A 27091-nucleotide genomic window follows, 5' to 3' on the forward strand; every position below is an offset into this window, starting at 1 on the left:
GAGACAAGTGTGTTTTCAGAAAACGGAAAGTGCCACTGACCCATTGGTTAATTACTTTGCACCCCTTAATTAGACATCATTTCTCTTGTTTCTAAAGAGAATTCACTTGTGGTCATTTATTTTTCTGTAGCTTTCAAGGGAAAAATAAATATTCCATAAGTATCCATGTAGGAAGGTCTTCTATAAGGGAACAGAAACAGAATGCAATGGACCTAGGGGTAAACAAAACCACTGGAAATGTGCCAGGACAGCTAGACTGGTCAAGGCCCATACAAATAGCTAGCCTGTGTCTGCAAGGGAAGCGTCATAGACTAGAGACCTCTGCTCACCCTTGCCCTGGTCCAGCAAAGCATTCAAGCATGAGCTTAACTCTAAGAACATGAAGACAATGGGTTTACTTACATGCCTACCTGCTTTGCTGGAGCAGATCCTCTGAGGCCAGTCCCACAGAACACAGCCACATCCCCCAAGGGGCAGAAGCCCGTGCAAAACTTGGGAGGGAACCCTGCAGTCAGTGTTTGATTATCCAGGGAGGCAATGGGTTTTTCAGGGGGTTGAGTTGCATTCAGCTATGATGGATAACAAACTGGTTCCATTAAGAAGCCGTAGGCAGGTGGAGGGCTGGGGTATTTCACCTCTCAGTCCCCCATTTAAGCCACTCTCAGCTTGGGAGGCACCAAAAAATGTCAGGCACGTGTGATGCTGCCCATCCTCGCAACGACTGCACTGGAGGGTCTCAGAACCATTCAGGATGCAATGCCGATGGCGGAGGGGGGAGGACGTTTCGTCTTCTAACCATCTTAGCCAAGGCTCTGAAAGTATTCTACAAATGGGGGCACCGGGGCCTGATCCCCCCTGACTGCAACGGGAGTTGGAGCAGCCCCAAGGCACAGGGGAGGTGAAGTGTTGCCCAAGGTCACACAGCAAGTCAGTGAGAGAGTGAGGAATAAAACCCACGTCTCCTGGGTTGTAGTCCACTGCCCCAGCCACTTGGCCACGCTGCTGGCCCGGCTGTCTGGGCCTGGCGTGCAACGCGCCCAGCCGTGCGCCCCCCCACTCCGGGGCTGGACAGGTGTCACTGGTTTTGGAGACCAAGCACCTACCCTGATAATGAAGCTGAAAAGTCCCAGCCACATCGTCTTGGAACGTCCGGAAGTAAACGGAAATCGTGTTGGTTGGGCTGCGAATCACCTGACCCTCCACCAAAAGCGTCTGATTGGCTAAGACCACCAAGTTGTCGTCGTCCACTCCGCGAATGGAGAGCACCTCTCCCTCTGACAGGTTCACGCTCTTCACCTTAACGGCAGACAAACAACACTCTGTGAGCTTCGCTCTGGCATGGAGCTAGCCCACTCAAGCACGATGCTATGCGTGGGCGTCGCACCGACGCTCCCAGTTCCCGTACAGCACATGGACACCCTCCCCTTCTCCGCTGCTCGGCAGGGTGATGTTTTGCACTGTCGGTGCCTTTCAGCTGAGCAGCGCCGAGTGCTGCCTGAAGCCTGGACAGCATTATCCCCTCTTTACAGATGGGGACACTGAGCTGGTGCGCCAAAGGAAGCGGATGGCTGAGTCAGTAGCAGAACCCACGTCCCCTGACTCCCAGCTCCTTTATTGATCCACTAGCCCATCATGCTTCTGGCTTGGGCCTTGTCCTGCATGGAGAGCTTCCCTTGGGCGGTACGTGGCACCCCTGGAGCACACCGTGCTTTTCACATGCACTAAGACAGGTCCCTGCCCTGGACCTGGCCTGCCCGACACAGCAGGACAGACTGGATGATCACAGTGGTCCCGTCTGCCTTTAGGAGCTAAGAATCTCTGACAGCTAACACACCTGGGGCCAGATCACCGCACTGCCCGGGCTCTCCACAGCAGGGCTTCTCCCTGCCTTTCCCGCGGCATGTGCCCAACTCCGGAGCTTGCAAGGAGGTGGCGGGAGCGGGAGGTCAGGCGTACAGCTGTCTCCACAGTGCCTGTGCCAGAGGATCCTCCCTCTGGACCCGAAGTTCTCAGGGCCCCTTTCTGCTGCATAAAGGGGCTGGAGCAGGCTGAGGGTCTCAGCCCGTCTGCAGAGAACCATGATGTGGCCTGGTCCTGCAGTTACCACACCGAGCCTCAGCGCAACCAGCCACAGACAGACTGGCAAAGGGGAGGGTCCCACTGTCATCAAAGGGCTGCCCAGCCATCAGCCCCGGGATACAGACCCTCGCCAGGCTGGGATATTAAACCAGCGGTTCTCAACCTGCGGGCCGCGGACCCCTGGGGGTCTGCAGACTACCGCTAAGATTTCCGAAGGGGTCCGCACTGCCACGTGAAATGTTGTGGGGGTCTGCAACTGGAAAAAGGTTGAGAGCCACTGTTCTAAGCACTGCCTCGGCTGCAGCCAGTGCTCCCCGGAGTTCTCGTGCCATCCTGACGGCACTTCCTTCCCGAGAGAGCTCCGCGGGACGTGCCAGTTCCGGCCCCTCGGCAGCCCCTGGAGCTCAGGGGAGGGGCCTCTCTGGCCACTTTTGTTTCTGTGCACTCCCCCACCCATCTGTGTCCACCCATTGTGTGTTCTTTTGTCTTTAGGGTGTGAGCCTCTTTGGGCAGGGGCTGTCTCTTTGTTCGGTGTCTGTACAGCACCTAGCACAGTGGGGTTCTGGTCTAGGATCAGGGCTCTAGGCACTAGAGTAATGCAAATAAATGATGATAAAATGGAGGCAGAGAGATTTGGGCACTTGCCCATGTCCCAGGGAGGGTCAGCGGTGGGGTCTGCTTGTACAAGGACCTGACTCCCAGTTCCAGTCTGAGTGTCTTAATAGACCATGTCTCAGTCTCTGCTCTGCTATCTTTTAATAAAGTCTCCAGTGCCCCCAGCTGTCTGGGAATGCTGCCCATCTATAACACCCCACATGAATTCCTCGCAGCTCAGCAGCAGCTGCAGGGAGTGGCAATGCATTTCACGCAGGGCTGGGGCTCTGGGCTATGGCTGTGAAGTGACATGCTGTCACCTTTCTTTGCTTGTAATCATTTCAGTAGCTGCCTGTTCAGCTGGGCCTCACACGAGCTTTAATGAGCGACTTATGACCACGAAGCCCGTCTTTCTGAGGAGGCAGGAAACTGACAGTTCCACTGGCGATTTTGAGCTGCACTTCAAAGATGGAGCCATTTATTTAGCTGTGATGCATGCATTTTTGTTTCCCTGCAGAAACATCAGTTACCCAACAGGCCTCGCTAGGGCTTTGAGCAGGTCAATAAGAATGTGTCAGTGTCTCTCCCAGGTGACGATAAAACAGGAAAAAATCTGGGTAACTTTAAAGGAGCCTGGGGCCTTCACACCCAGTCTGGAACTGGACCTTTTTGCCAACATGCATTTTCTGCAATGTTAAATTATTCTGTTATTATCAGGGTCACGCTAGAGAAAAAAGAAGGCGGTGGTACTCTTCCAAGCTCCGCCCATGTGAATCATTGGAATGATAGTAGATTGTGGAGATGTTCAAAATATGATCCTGCTGCTCCCTGAATGCCACTGGACTCCCCCTTAACTGGGGAAAAAATAAGTAGCGGCACCTTCCAAACTCCACCCACTTGTGGCTCCAAAAAAGCCATCGTTCATAGTAAATTGTGCAGCTCAGTGACCTTCTCTCTCTCGTCTTACACAAGGAATTAAATAGTTAGTGAGGTTGACTGTTCAATGATCAGCAACCATCATTGTAAGCACCTAGATACCAGGGATAGAAATAATAGCCAACATGGCTTTGTCCAGACCAGTCATGCCAAACCAATCTCATTTTCTTCTTTGACAGGGTTACTGGCCTGGTGGATGGGGGGAAGCAGTAGAGGTGACATATCTTGATTTTTAGTAAGGCCTTTGACACGGTCCCACATGACATTCTCAGAGCAGACTAGGGAAATATGGACTAGATGAACCTACTGTGCGGTTGGAGCAAAACTGTTTGAAAGACCGTACTCAGAGAGTAATTCTCAGTGGTTCACTGTCAAACTGAGAGGGCAAATCTAGTGGGGTCTATCCTGAGTCTGGTGCTAGTCAACATTTTCATTGATGACTTGGGTAATGGCGTGGAGGGTACACGTATAAAACCTGTGGATGACACCAAACTGGGCGGGGTTGTAAACTCTGTGGAGGACAGGATTAGAATTCAAAATGACCTTGAGAAATTGGAGAACTGGTCTGAAATCAACAAGATGAAATTCAAAAAAGATAAGTGCAAAGTACTACACTTAGGGAGAAAAAAAATCAAACACACAACTACAAAATGGGGACTAACTTGCCAGATAGTATAGTACTGCTGAAAAGGACCTGGGGGGTTAGAGTGTATCCCAAATTGAATTTAAGTCAACAACGTGATGCAGTTGCGAAAAAGGCTAATATCATTCCGGGGTGAATTAACGGGGTGTCATATGTAAGCCACAGGAAATAATAGCCCCGCTTTACTTCCATCCAGCCGCAAACCCTGCCACTGAAAAGCAACCCGTCCGGCTCTGCATGTTAGAAACCCTGCCGCCGAAATGTAGTTAACGGCAGGCAGGATTCGGCGGAGGGTAGTTCCCCCCTTTTTTTACTCGAGTACTACTGGGGTCAGGACCAGCGGTACTTGACCTGACCCGACTAGTACTTGGGAAAAAAAGATTGAGAGCCGCTGTTATAGAGGAACTCACCCCACTCTTCAGGCGCAGGATGCAGGTAGGGGGAGACACTGGAGCCAACTACAACTTTCCTGGAGCTCTTACAAGTCCTGCCCTCCCTGCCCGATCCTTAAAGGTCACATGTCCCTGCAACCAGCCAAGGCAAACTGGGCGGGCAGGGCTCACTGGAGACCCTGTTTTCAGACTTTCAGTCCCTGCAGTGATCACTGCTGAATGATACAAGAGTCTCACTACCCTCCTGGTCTCGTTTGCTGCTGCAAAAGGGAAAATGTGGCTTATTATTAAAACGGGCTGGAATTCTTCACTGCACTGCTGCTGGCAGGAAGTGATCTGCTCCAAGAATGCACTTGGTTATGCAGAGGAAGTCTTTAGGCGTTAATCGTTAGCGAAAGAGAACTCTGAAAATGCAAACGGCATTGGTGAGTGCAACATAAGGCCTAACGTCTACCTGGGGGAAGAGAATGCAAAAGCCACTGCTCTTGCTCTGGAAATGGAATAGGTGGCCCAGAAGAGCTGAGAGAAAAGCAGGTGTCTGTGTAAGCTAAACTGTTTGTTTACAATTAGCTCTTTGCGCAAGGCATCTGCTTGTAGGCACTGCTGCTTTTAGATGGCAATTTACAGAGAATAAAGCAACAAATCTTTCCAGTGAGCAGCAGAACGGCCTTTGAATTAGTGTTTGGAACCTGGTAGCAACCCCACGTTTGTTTTCCATGTTCTTTCAGCAGAATGAAGCTGGTATTTCATCAATGAGATACTCAACAGCTGCCATTTGTTTGCTTAAGTATGTGAAGACCAAGGCCTATATTTAGCACTTACCAAAACATTAGCTTCTAATTGCATGTGCTTGTGAGGATGTTGTGACTAGGAGAATTTGTTGTTGTTGTCATAAAATGTGCTTGATTTCTCATCCCATAAGAAGGATCCTCTGCACAGCACCAGCAGATGTGCGGTAACATACAGGGCAGCAGCGCCTGCAGCCCTTTGATATCACATTGATAGGAGCCTCAGAAAGCAATTTGCAGCACTTCGAGTCGTCTGGAGCTCAATTTCCTCAGGAGACAGGACACCAAACCTGATGAACCGTGAAACCACGCCCCTTCCCCAAACACCCACGAACCCTGTCCTGACTCGCTTCCCAGGGACTACCAAATCCTCACCAGAGACAGGGCTACCGGATTGGGCCCGTAAGGATGCAAAGAACTTCTTCGCCTAGTACCTCTGTGTACACAGTCACCAGCAGATCAGTGAGTCCCCACAACACCTCGGGGAGACCTGAGTCGCAGATATTCTACAGGCCTGTGCCTGATGAGCTGGAAGGAGGAGGAACAGGCTGTGACATAGCTCTGTGGATACAAGTCTTGCACCCCCTACGGCTCATCCACTGTACACATGCTAAAACCCCCACAACTGGTCTTCCTTGGCCCCAGGAGAAGTATCTATTTCCTGTCTTGGGGGGAGATTTGCAAAGGCACCAGTGGAGTTAGGCGACCAACTCCCACTGACTTGGAAAAAGACTTGGGCACCTGATTGTCACGTGTGCCTTTGAAAACCGACCTTTGTAGTTTAAGCTCCCCCAACCAACTCCTGCTGATCAATGCATTGACCTTCCATTGGCTTTGAGAGAAGCCGGAGAAGACCTCAAGTGAGAGAATGGTAATATCGGATCAAGAAGAAATCATGACAGCCATTGGTTGCTATGAGAAGTTTTAGCTTAATTTTTAAAAACAAAGATGGGTTTAATGTCATGTAATGATGCAAATTGCAGCACAGCCTGCAGAGCTGTGCTGGCATACGCTGCTATCGATAAGCGAGGTCAGTAGCTCATATCTCAGTGGGTCTATGTGAAAATCAAGCTCAGAGCAGAACCGTATTATTTTCACACTAAATTGGTGGCAGAGGAGACTGAAATCCAGGGTGCTCTCTGGCAGGAGAGGGCAGCCTTCACTCTGGAACTCGCTCCCCGCAGCCCAGTCGGTTGGCATACAGGGCTTTGTGCAAGGTGTTGGCATGAGGGTGTGGTTTGGAGATACCTGCACGTGTGCAGTGGGAAGGACTTGTTTTTGGGAGCAACTCACTTTTTCTTGGGCTTCCTAGGAGAGAGGCTAGAACGGAGAGCTTGATTCCTACGCCAGCCAGGCGCACGTAAGCGTGCAGTGAACACGTGCCTACCTTGTGCACATTAGTGCTTTATTTGTTCCGGTTTCCAAAGCCAGATGCTACAACGAGGGGCACAGTGTAAAAACCTCCCTAGCCTAGGCAGGGAGATCGAGACTTGTGTTCAGCCTTAACCATTAATACGCTGTTCGCTTTTATTGGGAGTGAATTATTTGGCATAGCTGATACAAACACAGCCGAACTCAGCCTTTGCATAAATAAACGTAACGCCACTGACTTCTGTTGGGTTTTCACTTGGCTGGATTTAGCTCACTGGGCTTCTTCTGAATACCTGAAGAAATCCAGAGTTTTCCTGATATCTCGTGTGCTGAAATCACTCAAAGCAGGTTCTGTTTCCAAACCAGGTCTGCCAGGTGAAGGCAAGCCCCGCAATCACACTGACAAACTAAAAAGAGAAGTATTAAAAGAACAGTCATTGGAGCAGCTGAGAATTGAGCTTCTCGGCTTTACTGCTGCTTTCCCCATTGCCAGGGCCTGTCTGCGGAGGAGAAATCTCAGACTCGTATGTAGGCCAGAGCTAGATCTCTGACGGGGGAATGCCGGCGCTGATAAATGCATTGCAGCACTTACCCAGAAACCTCATTCCAGGCATTCCTGAAATGTGTCGGCAGCAGGCCCGTGCAAGGAGCGCTTTGCAGAGCTATTGCTGGACTGGGCCGCCTCCTACACGGCGCTTCTTAAATATTCTATCTCTGGTTAGACTGTCCTTGGGAAACTTACACAAGAAGATAAAAGAAAGAGCCAGGATCTTTTCTTTCTTTCTTGAAGAAGATTTCTCCTTTATATCTGGGAGGTAGGTAAACGGCACCACATCCTTGGGATTCCCCTCTGTGTCTGGGATAATTGTCAGCCACACATTAATACAGTGGACTTGTGCCAGGGATCATCAGCTGCTGAGAAGGGTACCATATGTGCAACTTCCTGCCAGGGACTGCGAAGGGGAAGTCCTTATTTCCATCAGCGTGAACTAAATTAAGCTCCTAAAACGTCTCTCATTAAGACAGGAGGGATCCTTCCAACCCAAACTGACAGGCTTATTCACCCCCTAGAAAAAAACCAAACACATGACATTTAGCTGAAATCTCTTTAAGGAAATGATGTTTCTTGCCAAGAAATGTCAAGGTTTTTTTGACGTCATGTTATGATCGTTAGCTGCTCTGTGTATATCACGGCACGGCTGGGACCTAGCCTGCCGCATGTCAGTGGGGCAGGGCGTGATGTGAAGGGCTGTGTGCAGTGGGCTCAGTCAGTAGGAGGACTGAGGTCTGAAACTTCTATCACGGTGAGATTCACCTGTGGGCAGAGAGCCAGCACAAAGCCTAGTTAGCTACTCCTTAAGTCCAGCTTCAGTCCTATGTGTGGCACCGAGGCTCTATACTGACTCTCTGCACCCAGGGGAATTTCCCCTATCATTCATTAAGGGCCGGATCCAGAGGCCACTGAAGTCAATGGGGAAGTTTGCACTGACTTCACTGAGTTGAGGATGGTCTAAGGCCAAGGTGCAGAACTCCTGCGGTGCGCAGAGAGTGAATTGCTCGAGAGACGTTATTAGACTTTCGTTTTCTTTCTCTCTTTTTAAAATCCAGCACAGAGATGTCGTCATTGTCTTTTCTCTCTTACACTGCTCTTTGTCTCCTAATTTGTATTACAAGATGTTATTAATGTAATAAAAGAATCTTTACTCTTCAGGGGTTTTTTTCCCTTCCCTCAACCCATTTAGCAAGTTATTAATCTGTCCAAAGGTGGAATGCATCACAGAGAAGGGCTGGAGTTTAAATTCAGCTTCCGTTTTTCTGCCTTCTCATCGCCTGCTGCTGTGATTCCATTAAAAGGCTTGAACAGGGAGATCTTTTCCTGTGTCTTTCTGAACTAGACACCTTTCGTTAGGTCTAAGCGCTGTTCCCATTATCAATGTCTACTGCTACAGCAGACATTAATTAGGGACAAAGGGCAGAGTTTTGTTCTGGGATCTGCACAGACCATCTTTCCAGGGCGCAGAACACAACTGTGTGCGACGTGCCGGGGCTGCGGTGTGCAGGAATCTCTCTGGGGTCTGGGACGGTGCTGGAAAGAGATCCCCGTTGGTCAGTGATGTAGTTCCCAACTGCCTCTGCATGGCAGAACTTGCTGACTTGGAAGCTAAACCACTTTGGGGTACAGTTCTCAATAGCACTGGGGCCTCCTGTCAGAAATGAGGGCCCATGGCTGGGCTTGGGATCAGCAAACTAAACCCCAGATCACCTGTGTGGCTGCGTGGCATTGCTAGGACTGGGCTTCAACCCAACACTGCCGCCCGCCCCTGCAATCACTCCTTTTCCTGCCTTGCTCCAGCCCTGCTTGTCTGCTCCGGCCCGGCATGGTTTATGACTCCTGCCCTTGGCTTTTGGCTCTGGCTCCTGCCTCGTGATTCCAGTTCTGGCTCCAACCACTAGACATGACTGCCCACACCCCAGTCCATGACACCGAATCCTCAGCACACCGAAGTCCGAGGGATCCCTTTCATTGTCTCTGGTGGGGACTGGAACAGGTCCTAAACCCCCTGGACATCCACAGGCGTTCAACTTGGGAATTGAGTCCTCAGGACACTGCACAGGGCCCAGCTGCGCTGCAGAGATGTGTATGTGTCCATGCCACAAAACCTCCACCGCGGCGTGCAGTGACTGCCCTCTCCACTGACGCTGTCAGAAGGCTGCCAAGGCTTGCCATGGGCAGGGCCTGGTCCACACCTACAATGTAGGTCGACCTAGCTATGGAAAATGTCGTGCTGTGAGCGTTGTCGTTTGGTTGCCCTACCTCCCATTGCAGATACAGCCGGGTCACCGGAAGGACCTAGTTCCCACCTCTGGGAGAGCTGGATCACCCACCTCGATGGGAAACCCTGCTGTCAGTCTGGGCAGCGTCTACACGACAGCAGCTACAGCGCCAAAGCTGTGCCGCTGTAACTGCTGCCGTGCAGCCATACGCTCCGCTCTCCTGTTGCCCGGCCAAGCGATCCTTCCGGCCGGTGGAGGGAGTTTGTGCTGCTGCTGCCGTGCTGTGGTTGCACGCTCGCCAGCCCTGTGCCCCAGCACCGGCACAAAAGCGAAAAAAGGAGCCATTGCAGAGTTGCATAACGTGAGTGGGGCCTCCTGGTTTAGCCGATGCAGCCCTAAAGAGGTGATCCTGGGCAGGGGTCTCTGTCTCCTCCCCTCCCACGCCCCCACTCTGAATGTGTGTCAGCAAGGCCTCTTCTGCCTCCCTCCTTACAGGAGTCGTGAATTAAATCAAAGTCACTTCGATGCCAGCAATTCCCAGCGTTGCCATGAGTGACGGAAAAAAGTGGCATTGCATTATTTCTGCACCGGACTCGCGTAATTAGCTTTGTAGCCAGTGAAGCTGAGAGCATCTGAACGTGTAAAATAATGAAAGAGGCTGGGAGGGATTCCAAATGGCTGGCTGGCAGAAGAAGAGGGAGCAGCAGGAAAGCCATTAATCATTTCATCTGGCCATCACACTGGGCTGCTTTCTCCTCCTTCAGACTAGATGAGTTAGGGATTCCTCAGGGATGGGTAGAGATAACTGCGTGCCATCAGTGCTTTGATCAGTCATCCAGGCCATCCTAAAATCCCATGTTATTTCCCTTCAGTGACTTCTAAACAACCCCGTTCTCAACCACATCTCATAAGGGCTGTGCGAATAATAAATGCTGCTTAGCTAGCACTTTCCATCTTCTGAGCACTTCACAACACCGGATAATTCATCCTCAAAATACCAGTACAAGGGGGGCATTTAAATAGACTATGATCCTCATTTTATAGATGGGGGAAACCGAGGCATGGAGCACAGCCGTGACTCAGTCAGGGCAACATGGGGAGTTGGCGTCAGAATTGGGATTAGAGTTCAGGATCTCCTGTGCTTGTATCGTTAGACCACACTGCCCCCCGGAGAGTGGAGGGGCCAGCCCAAACACTGACACCAGAGATCTGAGAGCCTGCTTCCTCGCAGACAGCTTTAATCCTGATTAGCCTGGGGATGGCATCTCCAACTTGACAGACATTTTCAGCCCCTCTGGCTCTGTCTCTAAAGCCCTGGGTACAGAGGTTAATTGAAGGCTTCTCATGTTTTGAGGGTTTGTTTATTTTCTGCTGCTACTGATGATTTGCATGGACATCACGTGACATTTATGGCATTTCATGCCCTCTCCTGCCAACCGGCTCTTTAAAGTACTTCATCTTCATGTTGATCTTGTGACCTAGGCAGGGATCAGCTCAGCGACTTCCCTCATATCTCCCTCTAAGCTTCAGTGATACGATAACAGAGACACCCATAATCGCAGGGGCATTTCTTCCGGCTAAGTGCAAGATCGCACTGTTCTAGCTACACACTCCGGCGCCCTGTGTCTTTGGTGATATTCTGGTTGTCTGCAGCCATGTAAAATCTCTACGTCCAGCATTGTCTTCCCCTTTGCACTCACCTGTATGTTTGGTACAGAACATGCCACACAGAGATTAAAGTATGTAAAGATCAGATGTCTCTCACTTGCCCTGGATGCTACTCCCAGCCTCCATTTGAAATACATCGGGAAGCTGGTTACAAAGCCGTCTACAGAGCTCGCTGCCCTTGGCGATAGATGAGACAGCTTTTGACACCACAACAGCAAAGCAAGGCTCTCCACGTCCGATTCAATGATCTGAGGAGAGGCTTATCGATAATGGGGATCCTGGGGCAGGCATTTTCCATTCCTCCTCATTTCCCTTCAGTTTGCTCAGAGATTCTAGCACATCTGCGAGGGAGATTACTAGAGGCTGGACAGAGGAGAAAGTTTCTTTGTTTTCATCTCTGGGCAGCTGATATTTAGGAGCCAGGAGGCAAAGTTATGCAGATGGGTTCCAGCCGGTCCATATTTGGGATGCTCGTACTGCAGTGTCATGTGCCATAATACAGAAAACTGGGGCCTCTGGGCTCCCTCTTCCTGCCTCTCCATCAGCATCTCTGAGGGGCTGGAGCCCTCGGCCAGACAACAGACCGGCGTAGCTGCCTAGTTGAGTCTATCAACAAGTGCACGTACCCTCTGGGCATTCCTGTGACCCAGACTAGCAATGGGACTTTTCCAGTCCATCAGAGCAGGGGCAGCTCCACTCTCTGGGTCACCCCACAGCCTCACCCTGTTGTCTGAGCCAGCGTGGAGCTGATCTCAGGCAGGAATATCTGCATTCCTTTCATAAGCCAGAGATGTGAAGGGACGTGAGCACTGCTCACCTAGATGAGAGCAAACCAGGAAAGAAGGGCTGCTGGCCGGAACAAGTAAGTTATATTCTTGGCTTCAGAAGTCCAAGTCTTGGGGCCGGTGGGTGCAGTCTATACGTGAGAGCTGTCCCTGGGCTGATTTGCACACATTACTCCGAATGTTGCCCTGTTCCCAGATATTGCTCTGCAGATGTTATATTCTCTCAGAGATGAACCATTGTCAAACAATGGATCCCGAGGGCTAGGCTCACACACTTGATTTACAGCTCTTTTCTTTCCAAGCATCCCCCCCATACACCCCAAAACGTGCCTATTATGATGGAAAACTCCCCCTTTTTGGAAGCTTCGGGCCTGGCCGTTCCTCTCGCTCTAAGGATGTTGCTTAGAACGGGCTGAGTATTTTAACAAGGCATTCTTGCATGGGGCTGTGAAATAAATTCTGCCCCCGTACACACGGCCCCGAACTACAACTTACTTCTCTCCTCCATGATCAAATCATTGGGCTCAGGCCTGGGCTGAGCATAGTGGGGCGGGTGAGCGAGGTGTTTCTCTGGGATACACCCCAAACGTGATGGATTCATTTGACATAAAAAAGAGTGTCTGTCTGTCTTTCTGTCTGCCTGTGTATGGCTGGGCTCCTTAGATTCCCCAGATGCAATCTGTCCCACCCGCTTGTACATTCAAACCTAGTGGAAACAACGAGAGTTCTGTGGCACTTTAAAGACTAAAACTCTCGTTGTTTTTGCTGTAGACAGACTAACACGGCTACCCCTCTGGAACTATTCAAACCTCGTGACGGATTTGCTTAGCAGCTCAGGGTGTATCTGTGCATCATGCAGCCAGGACAGGGAAATGGATGCTGCCCGTGCAGAGCAGATCCATGCCCAGGGCCAGGCAAGGTTGTGCTCAGCAAACACAGATCTGCTTTTGTAATACAAAGTCGGAAAATCTCAGGAGCATCTGCAAAGTGAAAAGCTGAGTTCTGAAGGCGGACAGGCTAATGTTACGCTCTGTTAAAATCCTGACCTACAGTGGAGCGAGGTCAGGAATGATGTCACGGGATGGATTACAACGCGAGGCAAATATACGGCCGACCTGTTTGTCTTTAGCACGCATTCGAATTTTTGTCCCTGACATAACAGGGGGATTTCTGGGGTATCTTCTCTCCACCTAGGAATAGCAGAGCTGTTGGGTTCTCTTCAGATCTCAGAACTGTCATTTATAGCCCAACCCATTAAGAGTTGGGGAACAAAGGGAGAGCAATCAGTCAATTCAGAGATAATGCTTTTTATTTTTTCCCTAGCTATCAAGGCAGGATGTCTATTTGGGAAGTAAATTGCTTGGCATTGTCTCCTTGTTAGAGATAATTGGATGGTAGTTTAAAGCTTTGATCGCATCTGGGGGTCAAAATGTACCAGCTCCCTTCCCTTGTTTCTTTGTGACATGTATTAGGAAGAATCTGAAGTTTTTGTTATGCCAGACTCATTTGTCCTAGCAGCTGCACCAGGCAAAATAATCTAGATGAACATAGGGCAGGTGAGCACCAGGGAATTGACAAGTACAGCTTCCCAGCACTGCTGGCAGTTTAAAAGGCTGGAATGGCCAGCGTAAGTGAGACCTGCCCAAAGCAGGAACAACAGAAACTCGGGCTCGCTGAAATTTTTCTGCCAAAATTATTTTTGACTGAAAATGGGATTTTCAGCTAAACTCAACTTTTTGCACAAAGTATCTGCTTTCCAGGGAAAATTTTGTCTTTTCATTGAAAAACAAACAAACAAAGTAAAAGAAGTTGTTAGAGGCAAAAAAGGCATCCTTTAAAAAGTGGAAGTTAAATCCTATTGAGGAAAATAAAAGGAATAAACTCTGGCAAGTGAAGTGTAAAAGTACAGTAAGGTAGGCCAAAGAAGAATTTGAAGAACAGACAGGCAAAGACTCAAAAAGTAACAGCAAATCTTTTTTGACGTACATCAGAAGCAGGAAGCCGCTAAACAACCAGTGGGGCACTGGACTATCGAGATGCTAAAGGAGCAGTCAAGGAAGATAAGGCTATTGCGGAGAAACTAAATGAATTCTTTGCATCCATCTTCACGGCTGAGGAGTGAGGGGGATTGCCAAACCTGAGTCATTCCTTTTAGGTGACAAATCTGAGGAACTGTCCCAGAGTGAGGTGTCAATAGAGGAGTTTTTGGAACAAATTGATAAATTAAACAGTAATAAGTCACCAGCACCAGATGGATTTCACGCAAGAGTTCTGAAGGAACTCAAATGTGAAATTGCAGAACTACTAATTGTGGTATATAACCTATCATTTAAATCAACTTCTGTACCAGATGTCTGGAGGATAGCTAATATGATGTCACTTTTTAAAAAAAAAAAGGCCCCAGAGGCGATCCCGGCAATTACAGGTTGGTCGGCCTAACTTCAGTACCAGGCAAATTGGTTGAAACTATAGCAAAGAGCAGAATTCTCAGACACACAGATGGACTTGTTTTGTTGGGGAAGAGTCCGCATGGTTTTTGTAAAGGAAAATCATGCCTCACCAGTCTACTAGAATTCTTTGAGGGGGTCAACAAGCAGGTGGGCAAGGGTGATCCAGTGGCTATAGTGTACTTAGATTTTCAGAAAGCCTTTAACAAGGTCCCTCACCAAAGGCTCTTAAGCAAAGTAAGCTGTCATGGGGTAAGAGGGAAGGTCCTCTCCTGGGTCCGTAACTGGTTAAAAGAGGAAACAAAGGGTAGGAATAAATGGTCAGTCTTCAGAATGGAGAGGGGTGAATAGCAGTGTCTCCCAGGGATCTGTACTGGGACCAGTATCATTCAACATAGTCATAAATGATCTGGAAAAAGAGGTAAACGGTGAGTTGGCAAAATTTGCAAATGATACAAAACTACTCAAGATAGTTAAGTACAAAGCAGACTGCGAAGAGTTACAAAAGGATCTCACAAAATTGGGTGACTGGGCCACAAAATGGCAGATGAAATTCAATATTGATAAATGTGAAGTAATGCACATTGGAAATCATAACCCCAACTATACATATAAAATGATGGGGTCTAAATTAGCTGTTACCACTCAAGAAAGAGATCTTGGAGTCATTGTGGATAGTTCTTTGAAAACATCCATTCAATGTGCAGCGGCAGTCAAAAAAGCTACCAGAATGTTAGGAATAATTAGGAAAGGGATAGATAATAAGAAAAAATATCATATTGCCTCTTTATAGATCCATGGTATGCCCACATGTTGAATCCTGTGAGAAGATCTGGTCGTCTCATCTCAAAAAAGATATATTGGAATTGGAAAAGGTGCAAAAAAGGGCAAGCAGAATGATCAGGAGTATGGAACAGCTTCTATGTGAGGAGATTAATAAAACTGGGACCTTTTCAGCTTGGAAAAGAGATGACTAATGGGGGGATATGATAGAGGTCTATAAAATCTTGACTGGTGTGGAGAAAGTAAATAAGGAAGTGTTAGATACTCCGTATCACAACACAAGAACTAGGGGTCACCAAATGAAATTAATAGAAATTAAATAGCTTTAAAACTGACAAAAGGAAGTATTTCTTCACACAACGAATAGTCAACCTGTGGAACTCCTTGCCAGAGGAGTTGTGAAGGCCAAGACTATAACGGGGTTCAGAAAAGAACTAGATAAGTTCCTGGAGGATAGGTCCACCAATGGCTATTAGCCTGGATGGGCAGAGATGCAAAACCATGCTCTGAAGTGCCCCTAGCCTCTGTTTGCCGGAAGCTGGGAATGGGCAAAGGTGGCTCACTTGATGATTACCTGTCCTGTTCATTCCTTCTGAGGCACCTGGCATTGGCCACTCTCGGAAGACAGGAGATTGTCTGTCTGATGGACCATTGGTCTGACCTACTATGGCCATTCTTATGTTCTTAAACCAAAATGTTTTGGCCAAAACCCCAACGTTTTTATTAGGAAATACTGCCATGGTGGTACCTCACGAGTGTTGTAGTTTGGGTATCTCCTGCCCTGTTCTTCCCTATGGGTGGGGCTCCCTGGACAGACTCCACCGCCTGTGATGCCCCACAGCCGTGAGACTCCCATGATGCACTGCAGCAAGTCAGCAACAGGGGAAACCTTAGTGCATCCTCGGGAGATCTCGTCTGGCCAAGGAGCCTGCCCAGGAGATGAGAATAAGGGGCATGAGGTGCCTGCCCTACAACTCCCATGAGGCACCATGACAGTATTTCCAAATCAGGGTTGGATGGAAAAATCTGGGGGCGTTGTTGTTTTTTTTGCCAAAAAGTTTAAATTTTCTGGGAAAACTTCACCAGTGTAAATGGGTCCAGAGTCAGGGACATTGACTGCCGTGGGCGCTCGCTTCATTTACACTGGAGCACAGTGCAGTCAGGCCCACTGAGCCACGGGTTGGCGTAGTCGCCTCGTCTTTGCTAAAGCTTTGATTTACTTGCAGACCGAGGCGTGTAAAGCTGTGACGTGTGCGCTCACCCTGGAGTGGAGTGCGTATGCAGGGCACGGGGATGCTGGCACAGACAAAACGTGTGTCAAAACCTGTGTCTCGGCAAGTCATGTCACTGCTCCGGGCCTCAGTTTCCCCCTCTGTAGATTGGAACTAAGGAAGACTTGGCTCTCGGCAGGGCGGGAAAGCTAAATTAGCTGGTATCGGTAAAGTGCGTCGAGAAGCCTGGCTGCAGGACGAGGTGTTTGTTCATTGATTCTGGCTTATTGAGTATCCCGAGCTCCTGGACTGCCAGATGTGCTAGTGACGGCATCGCCATCGCTGGGGCTGGCTGGGCAGAGGGCTCCTTCCGTCTGACAAGCCACTAGCAGTCGGGGCCGGCTCTCATTACTGCCTCTATGCCCCTGCTGCCAGGCTGCACATTAATATACTCGTGTTGCCCTTCCTAGACACTATGGACACTGTGTGGGGGGGTCAGGGGGGGAGGGAAGGCGGGGGGAGGGGAGGGGAATTGGGCTAATTCCAGTTTCCTTTAATGCTGAGAAAACCCTTTGCCTTTGGATGTTGAGCAAGGGGCTCATTCCTTGGTTCTCGGCTGAGATTTGGATTTCTCCACATGCTGTTATTTATCATCAGGCCACCTCATCTCCTGGCTGTCCCAGAGAAAACTAACCTGGGCAGAATCCTAGGCAAACCCTTCTGCAGAGGGGGGGAGTTCCCTGCCGCGTGGGACTGACACACCGAGGCTGAGGTTTCTGACCCAACACTGCTACCTCAGGCAGGGGGACCTGGGTGATTTCCCACCCTGCATTCCTGCCTCCCTTCACCTGCCACCGATTCACCCTTGAGCCAACGCCCGCCAATTCTACACTGATCAGGCTGCGGGAAGCGGCCAGGCAGCCACCCTGACGGAACAGCTGGGGGAACAGCTGGGGGACGAATTTCACGCCAGGTGAACACGTCTGTGACGAGTATCTGCATCTCGGGGGCTTTGCACCCAGCGCCAACCGGCCCCGCCGCTTGCCCCGTGCTGCTCGCTGCACATATAAGGAGAGCGAGGCGCATGCTCTGGGTACAGATGGGAAATCAAGGACAACGACGTTTCTTTAGTTATGTGATGGCAGCTTCCTGCACTGAGGCACTGAGGAAAGGGCAGCCCCAAAGTGCCGCCGTGCTCTTACCTGCAGCTCCACGCCGTAGCCCGTGTAGACGGTCACGTTGTAGGTGCACTCCAGGAAGTGGTGCGCAGGAAGCGGGGGATAGTCCGTCGAGTCAATGTAGCCTTCTGGGTCGTAGAAGCTCACGCTGCAGATCACTGAAGGCAAAGCCGCACGAATTACTAGTGACCTGGGGGAGCTTACACTGGCTGAGGGCTCAGTCTGGGCTCACCTGCCACACCCCGGGGCTTGGATGGGAGAAGAGAGCTAAGAAAACATTTCTATAACTTTTTCTCTCTCCCTTTTCAAAGCGATCTCGTACCCCAAGTGCCAAGGCCATTGCTGCAGTTACCTTCCGCAGCAGCACCTCCACGGGCGACTTGCCAGCGATGAGGAACCGGAGCGTGAGATACTATCAAAGTCTAATCTGGAGTCAGGTTCTGGCAGTCACTCCTGTTTCCTCTACGCATACGCACAAACAGGGGCCCTGGCCGAGGTGGCTCACTGCAGGGCAGGCTGCCCCGCTGTGTTTCCTGCAAGGGATGCTTTGCCAGCCATCAGAACGCGTCTGAAATGCGCACCGCACCCGTGCCTTTTAAATGTTCACTCGCACACCTGGTCCCAAGCCTTCGGTAGGTCAGCGGAACGACGCCCAGCGAAGAGCTTTGGGTCAGACCCGTAGAACTTTGCTTTTCTACTAGTGTGCGTGGAAGCTGGGTTATTATTTGATGGCAGCAGCTAGTGAGATCCTAGCGGGCAGTGAGGTGTGCGAGGGAGGTTAGGTATAGGTGCGCAGTGAAGGGCCAGTGCCCTGCCCTGCGTGACACAACTCCCAGCAGGGCCAGGGAGCGTTAACTGTGGGGAAAGGCCCCAGAACAGCCCTGCTGATGGTGCGATGTGGTGCACTGCCCCTGTGAGAGCTCAGGTGGGCCCAATCCGCCAGTTAGGCAGCAGTGAGGGAGAATTAAGCCTGGGAGGAAAGCCTGAATTTGGAGAAGCTCATCTGGGCGGGAACAGGGGGGCTTCTATCAAGGCAGGAAATCGGAAGCAGAGAGGCTGCACTGCAAGGAGTTAGTCTGCAATCTCTCCCGGGGTGGGGGCTATAGAGACAAGTCGCCCATGGTTCCTCCCCGGCGGGAGGGAGGTAAGGCTGGCAAACCCAGAGCAGTGGGGAGGGCCAGGAGGTAAGGAATCAGCTGAGGCCTAGGGGAGGGGTGGAGGTGCCAGGCCGGCCCTTCACTACGCGCAGGGGACGGGGGCAAGGGGGTGCTGGAGGGGCCGGCACTCCACGTCCCCTGCACATTGTGAAGGGCTGACCCAGTGCCCCCCCTGCAGGCCAGCATTCAGTGACCTAGCTCCCCCCCAGGTATGCCACTGTCTGCTGGTCCCCCTAGAACAGCCTTCCTGATCCCCAAGGATACCTTCAAGAAACGACGTTTGGTTACAGTCTCTGTCTGTATGCCATTGCAATGCTAGCTGGCTCCCTCTCCATCGCCCTCGTTCTGCTCGGGGCTGCCTTTCATACCAGAACAAGGTGCAAACCTAGCCTGAAAGCGTCCACGCCAACAAACCGGTGCAGATTTGTGGCACCAGTGAAAGGTGCGCGCTCTCGGACAGCTCCAACAGCGCAAGCTGCGTTTGCAGGCACCGTAAGTGTGCTCTCTCTTGCCTCCCAGCCTGGCGGCTCCAGGAGGCCAGGGGTCTGTGTGGCCGCGCCGGTGCAGAGGGAGACGGCTTACCTGGCGTGTGCTCGGTGGTGATTACTGTGGTCGTTATGATGGTGGACGTGGTTGTTTCTTGACTTTCTTCGGACGCAGAGCCGGTCAGCTCATTCTCCACGCTGTTGTTCCTGTGAGCGTGAGCACTGGTGGTACCGCCCTGCACAGCAGCTGCGTCCGCCGCAGATGGCTGCACTGTGTCTGGGCCGTGGGAAGGAGGCTGGGGGATCACCGGCTGTAACGTGAAAGGAGAAATCTGCAGCGGAGACTGGCTGGCTGTGCCGCTGCCTCCTGCGCTGCCACCCCCCAACGGCAGCTCAGGGATGCCCGGCTTGGCTTCAGTCGCTGTAGTAATTCCATTCCCCAGTGCACGAGGCTCTTCGGCAGAGGTGAAGGACCTGGGGCCTGGCAGGTGTGGCTGAGAGGCAGCTCTCTGAAGCACTGACGGGGTAGTTTTGGGTCTCAGATGTTTCCTTGCAGTATTTACTTGCTTTAGGGAAGGTGGCTTCTTTTTGGAAGGGAAAGTTTGTTTGGTCTGGGTGTCCAGGGCAGACGCCGGCTCCGGGAGAACATCTCTTTGAGGCAATGGAGCCGCCTTCTCCGTCACAGAATCCAAGAAGGCTTCTCCCGACTGAACGCGCTGGTGAGCTGTGGTGTGGGTGGGCTTCCCGCTCTCTGTCCCCGTCGTATTGTCTGGGAGTTCATCAGGACCAAGTGAGAATGAACCTGAAGGGGCATTCTTCCCTGCCGAGTTAATGTCTGCAAGAGAGAGAGGCAAAAGAGACGCTTTGAAAACTCTGGGCATGCGATGATGCACTGCACCAAGCAGCATTAAATCAACCCCCTGCGGAGTGGCCGCTAATGGTTTGCGAGAGTCGGGGGGCCTCCGTTACGTGAGAGCAGTAGGAGCCCTGCACTGATTTGCTGAACCCCGACCGCCGTAGCTCGTAGTTCAATGCAGTGCTTCCCTTTGCATCTGCTTCACTAAAAGTTGGTGGCTCGAAAGGCCCGTTCGCTCATGCTGAGTTCATTGCTGTGTCTCGGTCTCTGTGAACTGCTGCAGTTTTACGATCAGCATCAGCAAATACGGTTCCGTGGAAGAGATTGATTAGGCAGCTGCTACTGCACGCCCGACGGAGCACAGAGGGCCTCATCCAGCTTATCCCCTCCCTTCTAATCACAGAAAACCACTGTTTTGTTTGGCCAAGTTGTTCTCAATGCAACCAATACATGTTTGCGTTAGGCAAAGGAAAGTACAGAGAAGATTAGTCGAAGCCACAACCCCACAGCTGGCTATGGAGACTAATTGTAGAAATAGAGATTTATTTACGACCATTGTATCTGCTTCTGCTGCAGTCCGCAGGGTAAAATGGCTATAACCACAACAATAGCTACGGAACGTGTAGCATAAAGTAAACTCCAACAGAACAAACGTTCCCCATGAAAACAGTGCTTGCTAGGGAAGGTACTTAACAGGCGTTACTTCAGAAATGTCGTGCAAACCCCACTCGTATCTCACAAGCATGTTCGGAGTCTGAATCCTCTAAACTTAAGGGTAAACCCAGTGCAAATGACACCTTCTCTCCTGCCAGGATAAGGGAATATGTTTGGGATGTGACTGATTCTTTCGGCCCGCCAGACACCAGCCATATCCGATATGAAAGCACCCGTGCGTCCTATGTGGTCCTCACATGTCTGCATGCCTGCTGCTAAGCAGTTATAAAAGCGCAGCTTTGACACTGGTCTCAGGATAGTGACGGACTGACTCACTCATCTCATGGTTTCACATTTCACTGAGCTTTTTACAGAGATGTTCTTGTGGTTTCTAGCTCCCGCCATGTCAATTGTAGTCATGCTTGATTGCAATGGAGACAGAGGATCACTAATTGCTGGAAAAGCCAGGGTTTGTGAGCACGAATCCCAGAAGGGTGAAATCCAGCCCGAGGCCTGTCTAGGTACCACCCTTGTGGCCATCTGTGGAACTAGGGGTGCATAGAACTGAAATGGGCTCTGTACACGGGGGTACATTTCACACAGAGGTGAGTGTCAGTAAAGAAGGGAGCTGCCAAGAACCTTTAAAACCCAGGTCACAGTCAGCGCTGCACGGCTGTAGAACACGGACAGGGTTTTGGAAAGCATCAAGGATTCTAGTACACAAAAGCTCCTCGCCTGCCGTGCTGCATCAGGCTAAACTGAATCGTGACTGAGAGAGGTTAGCACGAATGTACAGAAATCTACTTCCAGGTTCATTTTTATAATCAAAATTAAAATGTGTGAAAGCAAATGCACTCCAAAGTCCCAGCCAAGGTTTTGCACATTCGCCCAGAGGAAGGGCTGTGATTTGCCTTCACTAGCACTACAACTACGGTGAGATCAATGGAGTGAGGGGTAAACTGGTTGCTCCAGAGCCCCAAAGGCATTTCCCCAACCCTGCAGAGCCAGGCTAAGTGCGTTGGGGAGGGGGTGGTTCTTTTGACCTCCCCAATGTTCTGATCTGCCCAGCCAGCTCCCGAGATGTGAAGATATTTCACAAAACGGCCTCTGTCTGTGACAAGTGGCTTGAAGCCCTAAATTACCTTGAACATTTTATTCAAATGAACTTTAATGGCACTTAAAAGCATAATAGTTATTTTTACATCTGACTTTATCTCCTGCCCTCCAGTTTCCAGGAATTAATTAATATAGGACCAGAGTGAAAAGGAACAAAAGGACTTTTTGATGTGAAATCTGAAATGGAGGGACAGCTCAGGGTTATTTAGCATAGGTGAGTACAACCTCTCCGGAGTTTAGCCATTTTTTAAACGATTCCGTGATTGTAATGCCTTTGAACTTTTTGCTTCTGAAGTTGTAGCATTAGTTTTGCTATTACAAAGTCTTTAAACTAGGATTTTGAAGTGACACGCTCAGAACACAATGGAAACAGCCCATTAGCAGTGTAGCTGTAATGTACATACAGCAGCCAAGGACAGTGGTTTAAGGGAAATTGTTAGACCAGGTTGTAACAGGGTTGGCTGCCTCCTGATCTCCCCTTGTGGCCAGGTCACTCGGAAACACCTTGCCTCTGCTTCCCTATCTTCAGGCCGGGCCCCTCTCACAGACTCCACATGCTTTTTCTGTGGTCAGAATACCCCTCCGTGGGGTGTGGACACAGAAAACAAACTCCTAATAAAACTCCACACCCCAAGTTGAAGTCCAACAAAATATGTTTCTTTTCCTGCGCCCAGGCCTGTCTGCCGGGAGAGGTCTGCAGTCTTTCTCCCCTGCTGGCCCAGGATCTCTCCCAGGCCAGGCCTCCCTGACTGGAGCCTTCGCAGTCCCTTCTGTTTGTCCCCCTGCTTGCTTGTTAGCAGGTTCCTCCTAGCTCTTCCTAGCTGGAGTCTCAGGCCCAAATCCCAGGACTCCGCTGGAGTCAGCTTGTTCCGAGTCGGCTCCGCTTGGCTTTGCCTTGCCAAGTTGCCTTTCTCTTCTCCCCTCTCCTTCCACCCGTCATTGCAGCTTCCAGCTGCTTTGTACAGGGGACTCGCCTGATTCCTCTCAGGTGTGTCTCTTTCAAGAATAAGGGTTGGATAGCCCCAGGCCCTCCAGCCCTTAGAAGGCAAGCCAGACGTGTACGATGTACAATAGTTTTCACCTCTTCAGTGAGTCCCGATGTCCCGAATGCACTGATGGGGACCCAAGCAGATAATCCTCTAACAACCTAGACTGCTCTGGAGATCAGGCTTCCATTGCTGCTAAATGGAAATGAAAACCACTGGTATTTACAGTGCACTTTCCTGCCGCCGTGTCCCATTAGGGAAAATGGTGCTAATTTGTCATTACACTTTGGAACATCGTGTTAAGTTCAAGCAAACAGAGCTCCTGCAGAGCTCCTAGCACCACTCCGCGGAGAGAGCTTGGCATCCTTTGTGCTGGTATCCCAAGTAATTGAAACTGAAAGAGGGCAGAAGGGAGTACAGATATTTAAACAAATAAATATAGCAACCCGCTTCTAAATTACCCTTACGTTAAGACCAAATCAGTTCTTTCTCCATTCCCTGGGGGATGCAGGAAAGTTCACGTGTCAGCACAAAGGAAGCATTCTGCTGTGATGAGACTAACATGCTGAAATGTGAGTTTTGTTTTGTTTGTTTGTTTTTGATATAGAAACTCTTCAGCGTGAGGGGATGGAAGGCAGGGCCTTAGGATACAGGCTGATCTGATTTTGCCTACCACCAATTCACACCAATCCTAAAAAACAAATATTTAGGGTGGCAGCACTTTGATAGCTGTGTAAAAAAGACAGGGAAACGGAGGGAAAGCCTCGGCACGTCTAACCAGGGACTGAGGGGGAAGCGCCGGGTGGCTGGCTTTGGAACACTAGTGTGCGATAGGGAGCGTGCTCTGTGGCGGAGTAGAGAAGATGGGCATTGAGGAGAGAGCCCATTTATTGCTCTGCAACCTGAAATCCTCTATTTGTGTTTGGAGTGTGTGTGTGTGTGTGTGTGTGTGTGATTATAACACAATGCCCCATCCCATACAGCAAACTGTACAACACAAACGCTAAACAGAGAGGAAAAAGGCCTGGTTAGTTTCTTGTTGTCTGGTACTTGGCCAGCATGAAGCAGGGTCAGGGGTGATGGACAGATGAGTGAAGGACTGGGCCGGCTAAAACACTGACCTGCCAGTCCTGGGCTCTGCAATGTCGTTTGCAACGACTGTATAAATAAGGGGCAATGTTAGCAGCAGCCGGTGTATTAATTAGAGAAAAAGAGGGGCCGGGAGTTTTGTCCTGTGTGTTTGCGTTAACGTCGCATCCGTACTCGCCCTGCCCGGTGCCCTAGGGATTATTTATGTCTGTGCGGCGGGTGCACTAAAAATAGCTGACTCTATCTTTGAAATATGCAGAAATTAAACAGTAGCCCTTGCACACTTCCACGCTCACACACAACTGCAGCCATCCAAATGCCAGCCAGTGAGTCAGGATGGAGGCTGGACCTCATTTGCCTCCTGTCCACATGACGCTTGGGGGAAGCTGTTCTCTGAGGGTGCAAATCACCTCTTCAGAAGGTGGAATAGGAGCAATTAGGGTAAAACTCAGGGCAGCAGGCTGAAGACTAAAGACATGGATGGAAGTGTCAGATAACTTTTAAAACTCTGATACCGTTCAGAGCTAATGGTGGCTCCAGCAGTTCCTGCAGCAGTTCCTGTATTGTACAATGGCAGATACACGGCTTTATCCAGCTCCTGATCTGTGTGCAGCTCCTCAGACACACTTTAATGCTCCGTCTGTCTCCCATGCTGACCTGACACGTACACCAGCCCACAGCAACCAAGAGCTCAGCTAGCTCATCTTCCCACACACCATCTGAGCACCAGGCGGCACAGCAGGGGACACCAGACACGTAGCTTCCCAGCCCGAGAGCGACAGGCTCCTCAGGAAACTGGGGGCAAGTGGACTCGAATACAGAGACTGCCTGGCTAGCAGCATTCTGGATCCCTAGGTACGGTCACACAGAACAGCCTCTGGCACTGCTGATCTCCCTTTGGGCAGCACCCAGCACCTTGCAGGCTTGAACCCGTGGGCTCTGCTGCTTCCAAGGCGTGTGCAGGCATTAACATTCTGCACTGTGAGCAGCTCCATGGATCCAGGGGCGCTGTTCACCCTGTGGGATGTTAAGCACACAGGACCGGGGTCTGAGCTGCGCCTCTGACTTAGGGCTGGCAGAACTCCGTTGGTTTGCTAAGTTCTACAACTCATCTTTCTGCTAGGAATTTTTTGGATGAACTATTTTTATTTTTACAGTTGCTGGGAATGAAAAGGGGGGAGTATGACTGGGGCTAGGGCAGTGCTGACGGTGGGGTTGCAGAGCGCTCCCGGCACGGTCAAGGGGCCCCAGACACCAGGGTGCAAGGTGCATGGGAGGCTGCGGTTGTGGTCCAGTGAGGCAGAGGAGGAGTCTCCCACCCTGCCCCAGCCCCCTCGGCTGTATGGTGCTGAACATTTCCTGCCTGGGAAGGGCTCCCCCACTCCTGCTGGATGAGGGCTGCAGAGGGCTCCCTGCACAGCTGCAGGGCTGGTGACACCTGATCCTTGCAGGCGCAAGCGGGGGGAGGCTGCTTTCCATCCAACCGCCACCCATCAATGAGTCTCTTCGCTGATTTCAGCATGTCAGCTGAGACATGTTTGCCGACGTCTATGGCTTGAAATCAAATGCTGCCAAGCCGGCGCTGCCTGCTGCTGGTTTTCGGTTTCTATTACAGTGAGGGGTAGGAGATGGGTGGTAACTGCAGTAGTGTTTGAGGGAGAAGTGTCACCTTCTCTTCTTTCAAGCTATAATCAGGTACTTGAAATATAACGTCGTTTTGTTTCCAAAAGGCTCGGAGTGATCAAAATAAAGAATGAGAGGAAACGAAATGTCATTCTTCTTGCAGTGTTCGATCTGGATCCTGAAGCGCATGCATGTCATTATGACGATTTGTGGTCACTAAAGACTCCCTGGCACTTTTGAAAGACCTGGGGAGCTCCATCTGGGGTGTCCTGGCCAGATTTCAGTTGGCTTAAAGATTTTTTCTGTTGACCTAAATTCCCTCTGCATTGTGTTAGTGGACCCGGAGCAGTCTATTTTCATTGACCATCAGTTAGCAAAGTTTGGAAAGCAATTTGGGGTCTGTTTGGCTGAGAGGTGCCATGTAAACACAAGAGCATTCAGGGCTCTAAGGGTGGATCTACACATGATAGCTAAAGCCTGGTAAATGCCTAGTATGGACAAGGTTAACCCTAGTGTTTACCGGATGCTACAAGAAAACTGCAAACTGACTCCTCTTCATTGGGATTGCACCGTGTGTTCGCTAAGATGGTAAGACCCACCTTTTTTCCCCCGTGAAGACAAGGCCTGCGTGGCCTGTAGCCCTTCTCTGCCCCCATGCTGTGCTGCTGCAGGTGAGATCAGTGGAGGTTCCCAAGATGGACCCCCCAGCACACACACAGTGTAAGAGCCAGGGAGCTGCAGGCAGTGCATTGTCAATGAGGGCCCCTCTGCTTTCAACCTCACTTTTAAACCCTCCGTGCATGAAGCAGCTGGGATCTGTTGCATGCTGGAGGAGTCCAACTGGTTGAGCAGGCGTTTGGGGAGGTCCGAGGCAGCTGGGATGGGATTTCGTGTGTGGGACCCATGTGATGCCGTCTTGAGGTCACTGCATGGTGATGGGGGGCAGAGGCTGGGCAGAGAAATGTGCTGCTGTTTGGACTTTGCAATCCTTTCTGTACTGTGGCTTTTGCTCGTGGAGGGGTCTGTGTGTCAGACTTTTATGCTGTATTTAAATTCAGAGACATAAATCCTTGTTCTGGTGGGTCACATTCTCACTCACAAACAAGCTGTCCTGAAGCACATGCTGACTTCGGGAAGATATTCTTCTGTGTCCTGTTAAATCTCCTCAGCTCCTTGCCTCTCTTCTCTGTCCATCCTCTCAGTGGAGAAGCTGGCCTCCTCTGCGTTTATTTAACAATCTCATTAGCTGAGGATGGCAGCAGCTCCCGCAGTCCCCGCTCCAGTCACCCAAGGTGGGAGAGCGACTGACTGCGTGGCAGTGGCAGTGGCAGTGGCAGTGGCGTGGGAGAACTACACAGCATGGCTGATTGGTGTACTCGAAAATCAGCCTCTGCATGGGAGTGAGTCACTGCAGAGGAAACCCAAAAAGGTCCCAAGTAAATAACAAGCTGGCAGCTCAGGAAAGCACCAGCAAA

General features: G+C 50.6%; 1 protein-coding gene across 1 annotated transcript in view; it reads right to left on the reverse strand.

The window, feature by feature from the left end:
- The window catches only part of SEZ6L (seizure related 6 homolog like), a 119510-nt gene that overhangs the window by 29176 nt on the left and 63243 nt on the right, over positions 1-27091 (reverse strand). The window contains exons 2-4 of the mRNA XM_067539420.1: positions 19390-20127; positions 17675-17808; positions 1104-1296 (exon numbers count right to left, since the gene is read on the reverse strand). Coding sequence (XP_067395521.1) covers positions 1104-1296; positions 17675-17808; positions 19390-20127 — 1065 coding nt within the window. The remainder of the gene's footprint in view (positions 1-1103; positions 1297-17674; positions 17809-19389; positions 20128-27091) is intronic.

This window comes from Emydura macquarii, unplaced genomic scaffold (genome assembly GCF_026122565.2).
Source record: "Emydura macquarii macquarii isolate MOO-44397 ecotype Brisbane River unplaced genomic scaffold, CSIRO-AGI_Emac_v2 contig_554, whole genome shotgun sequence".
Classification (NCBI taxonomy): Eukaryota; Metazoa; Chordata; order Testudines; family Chelidae; genus Emydura; species Emydura macquarii.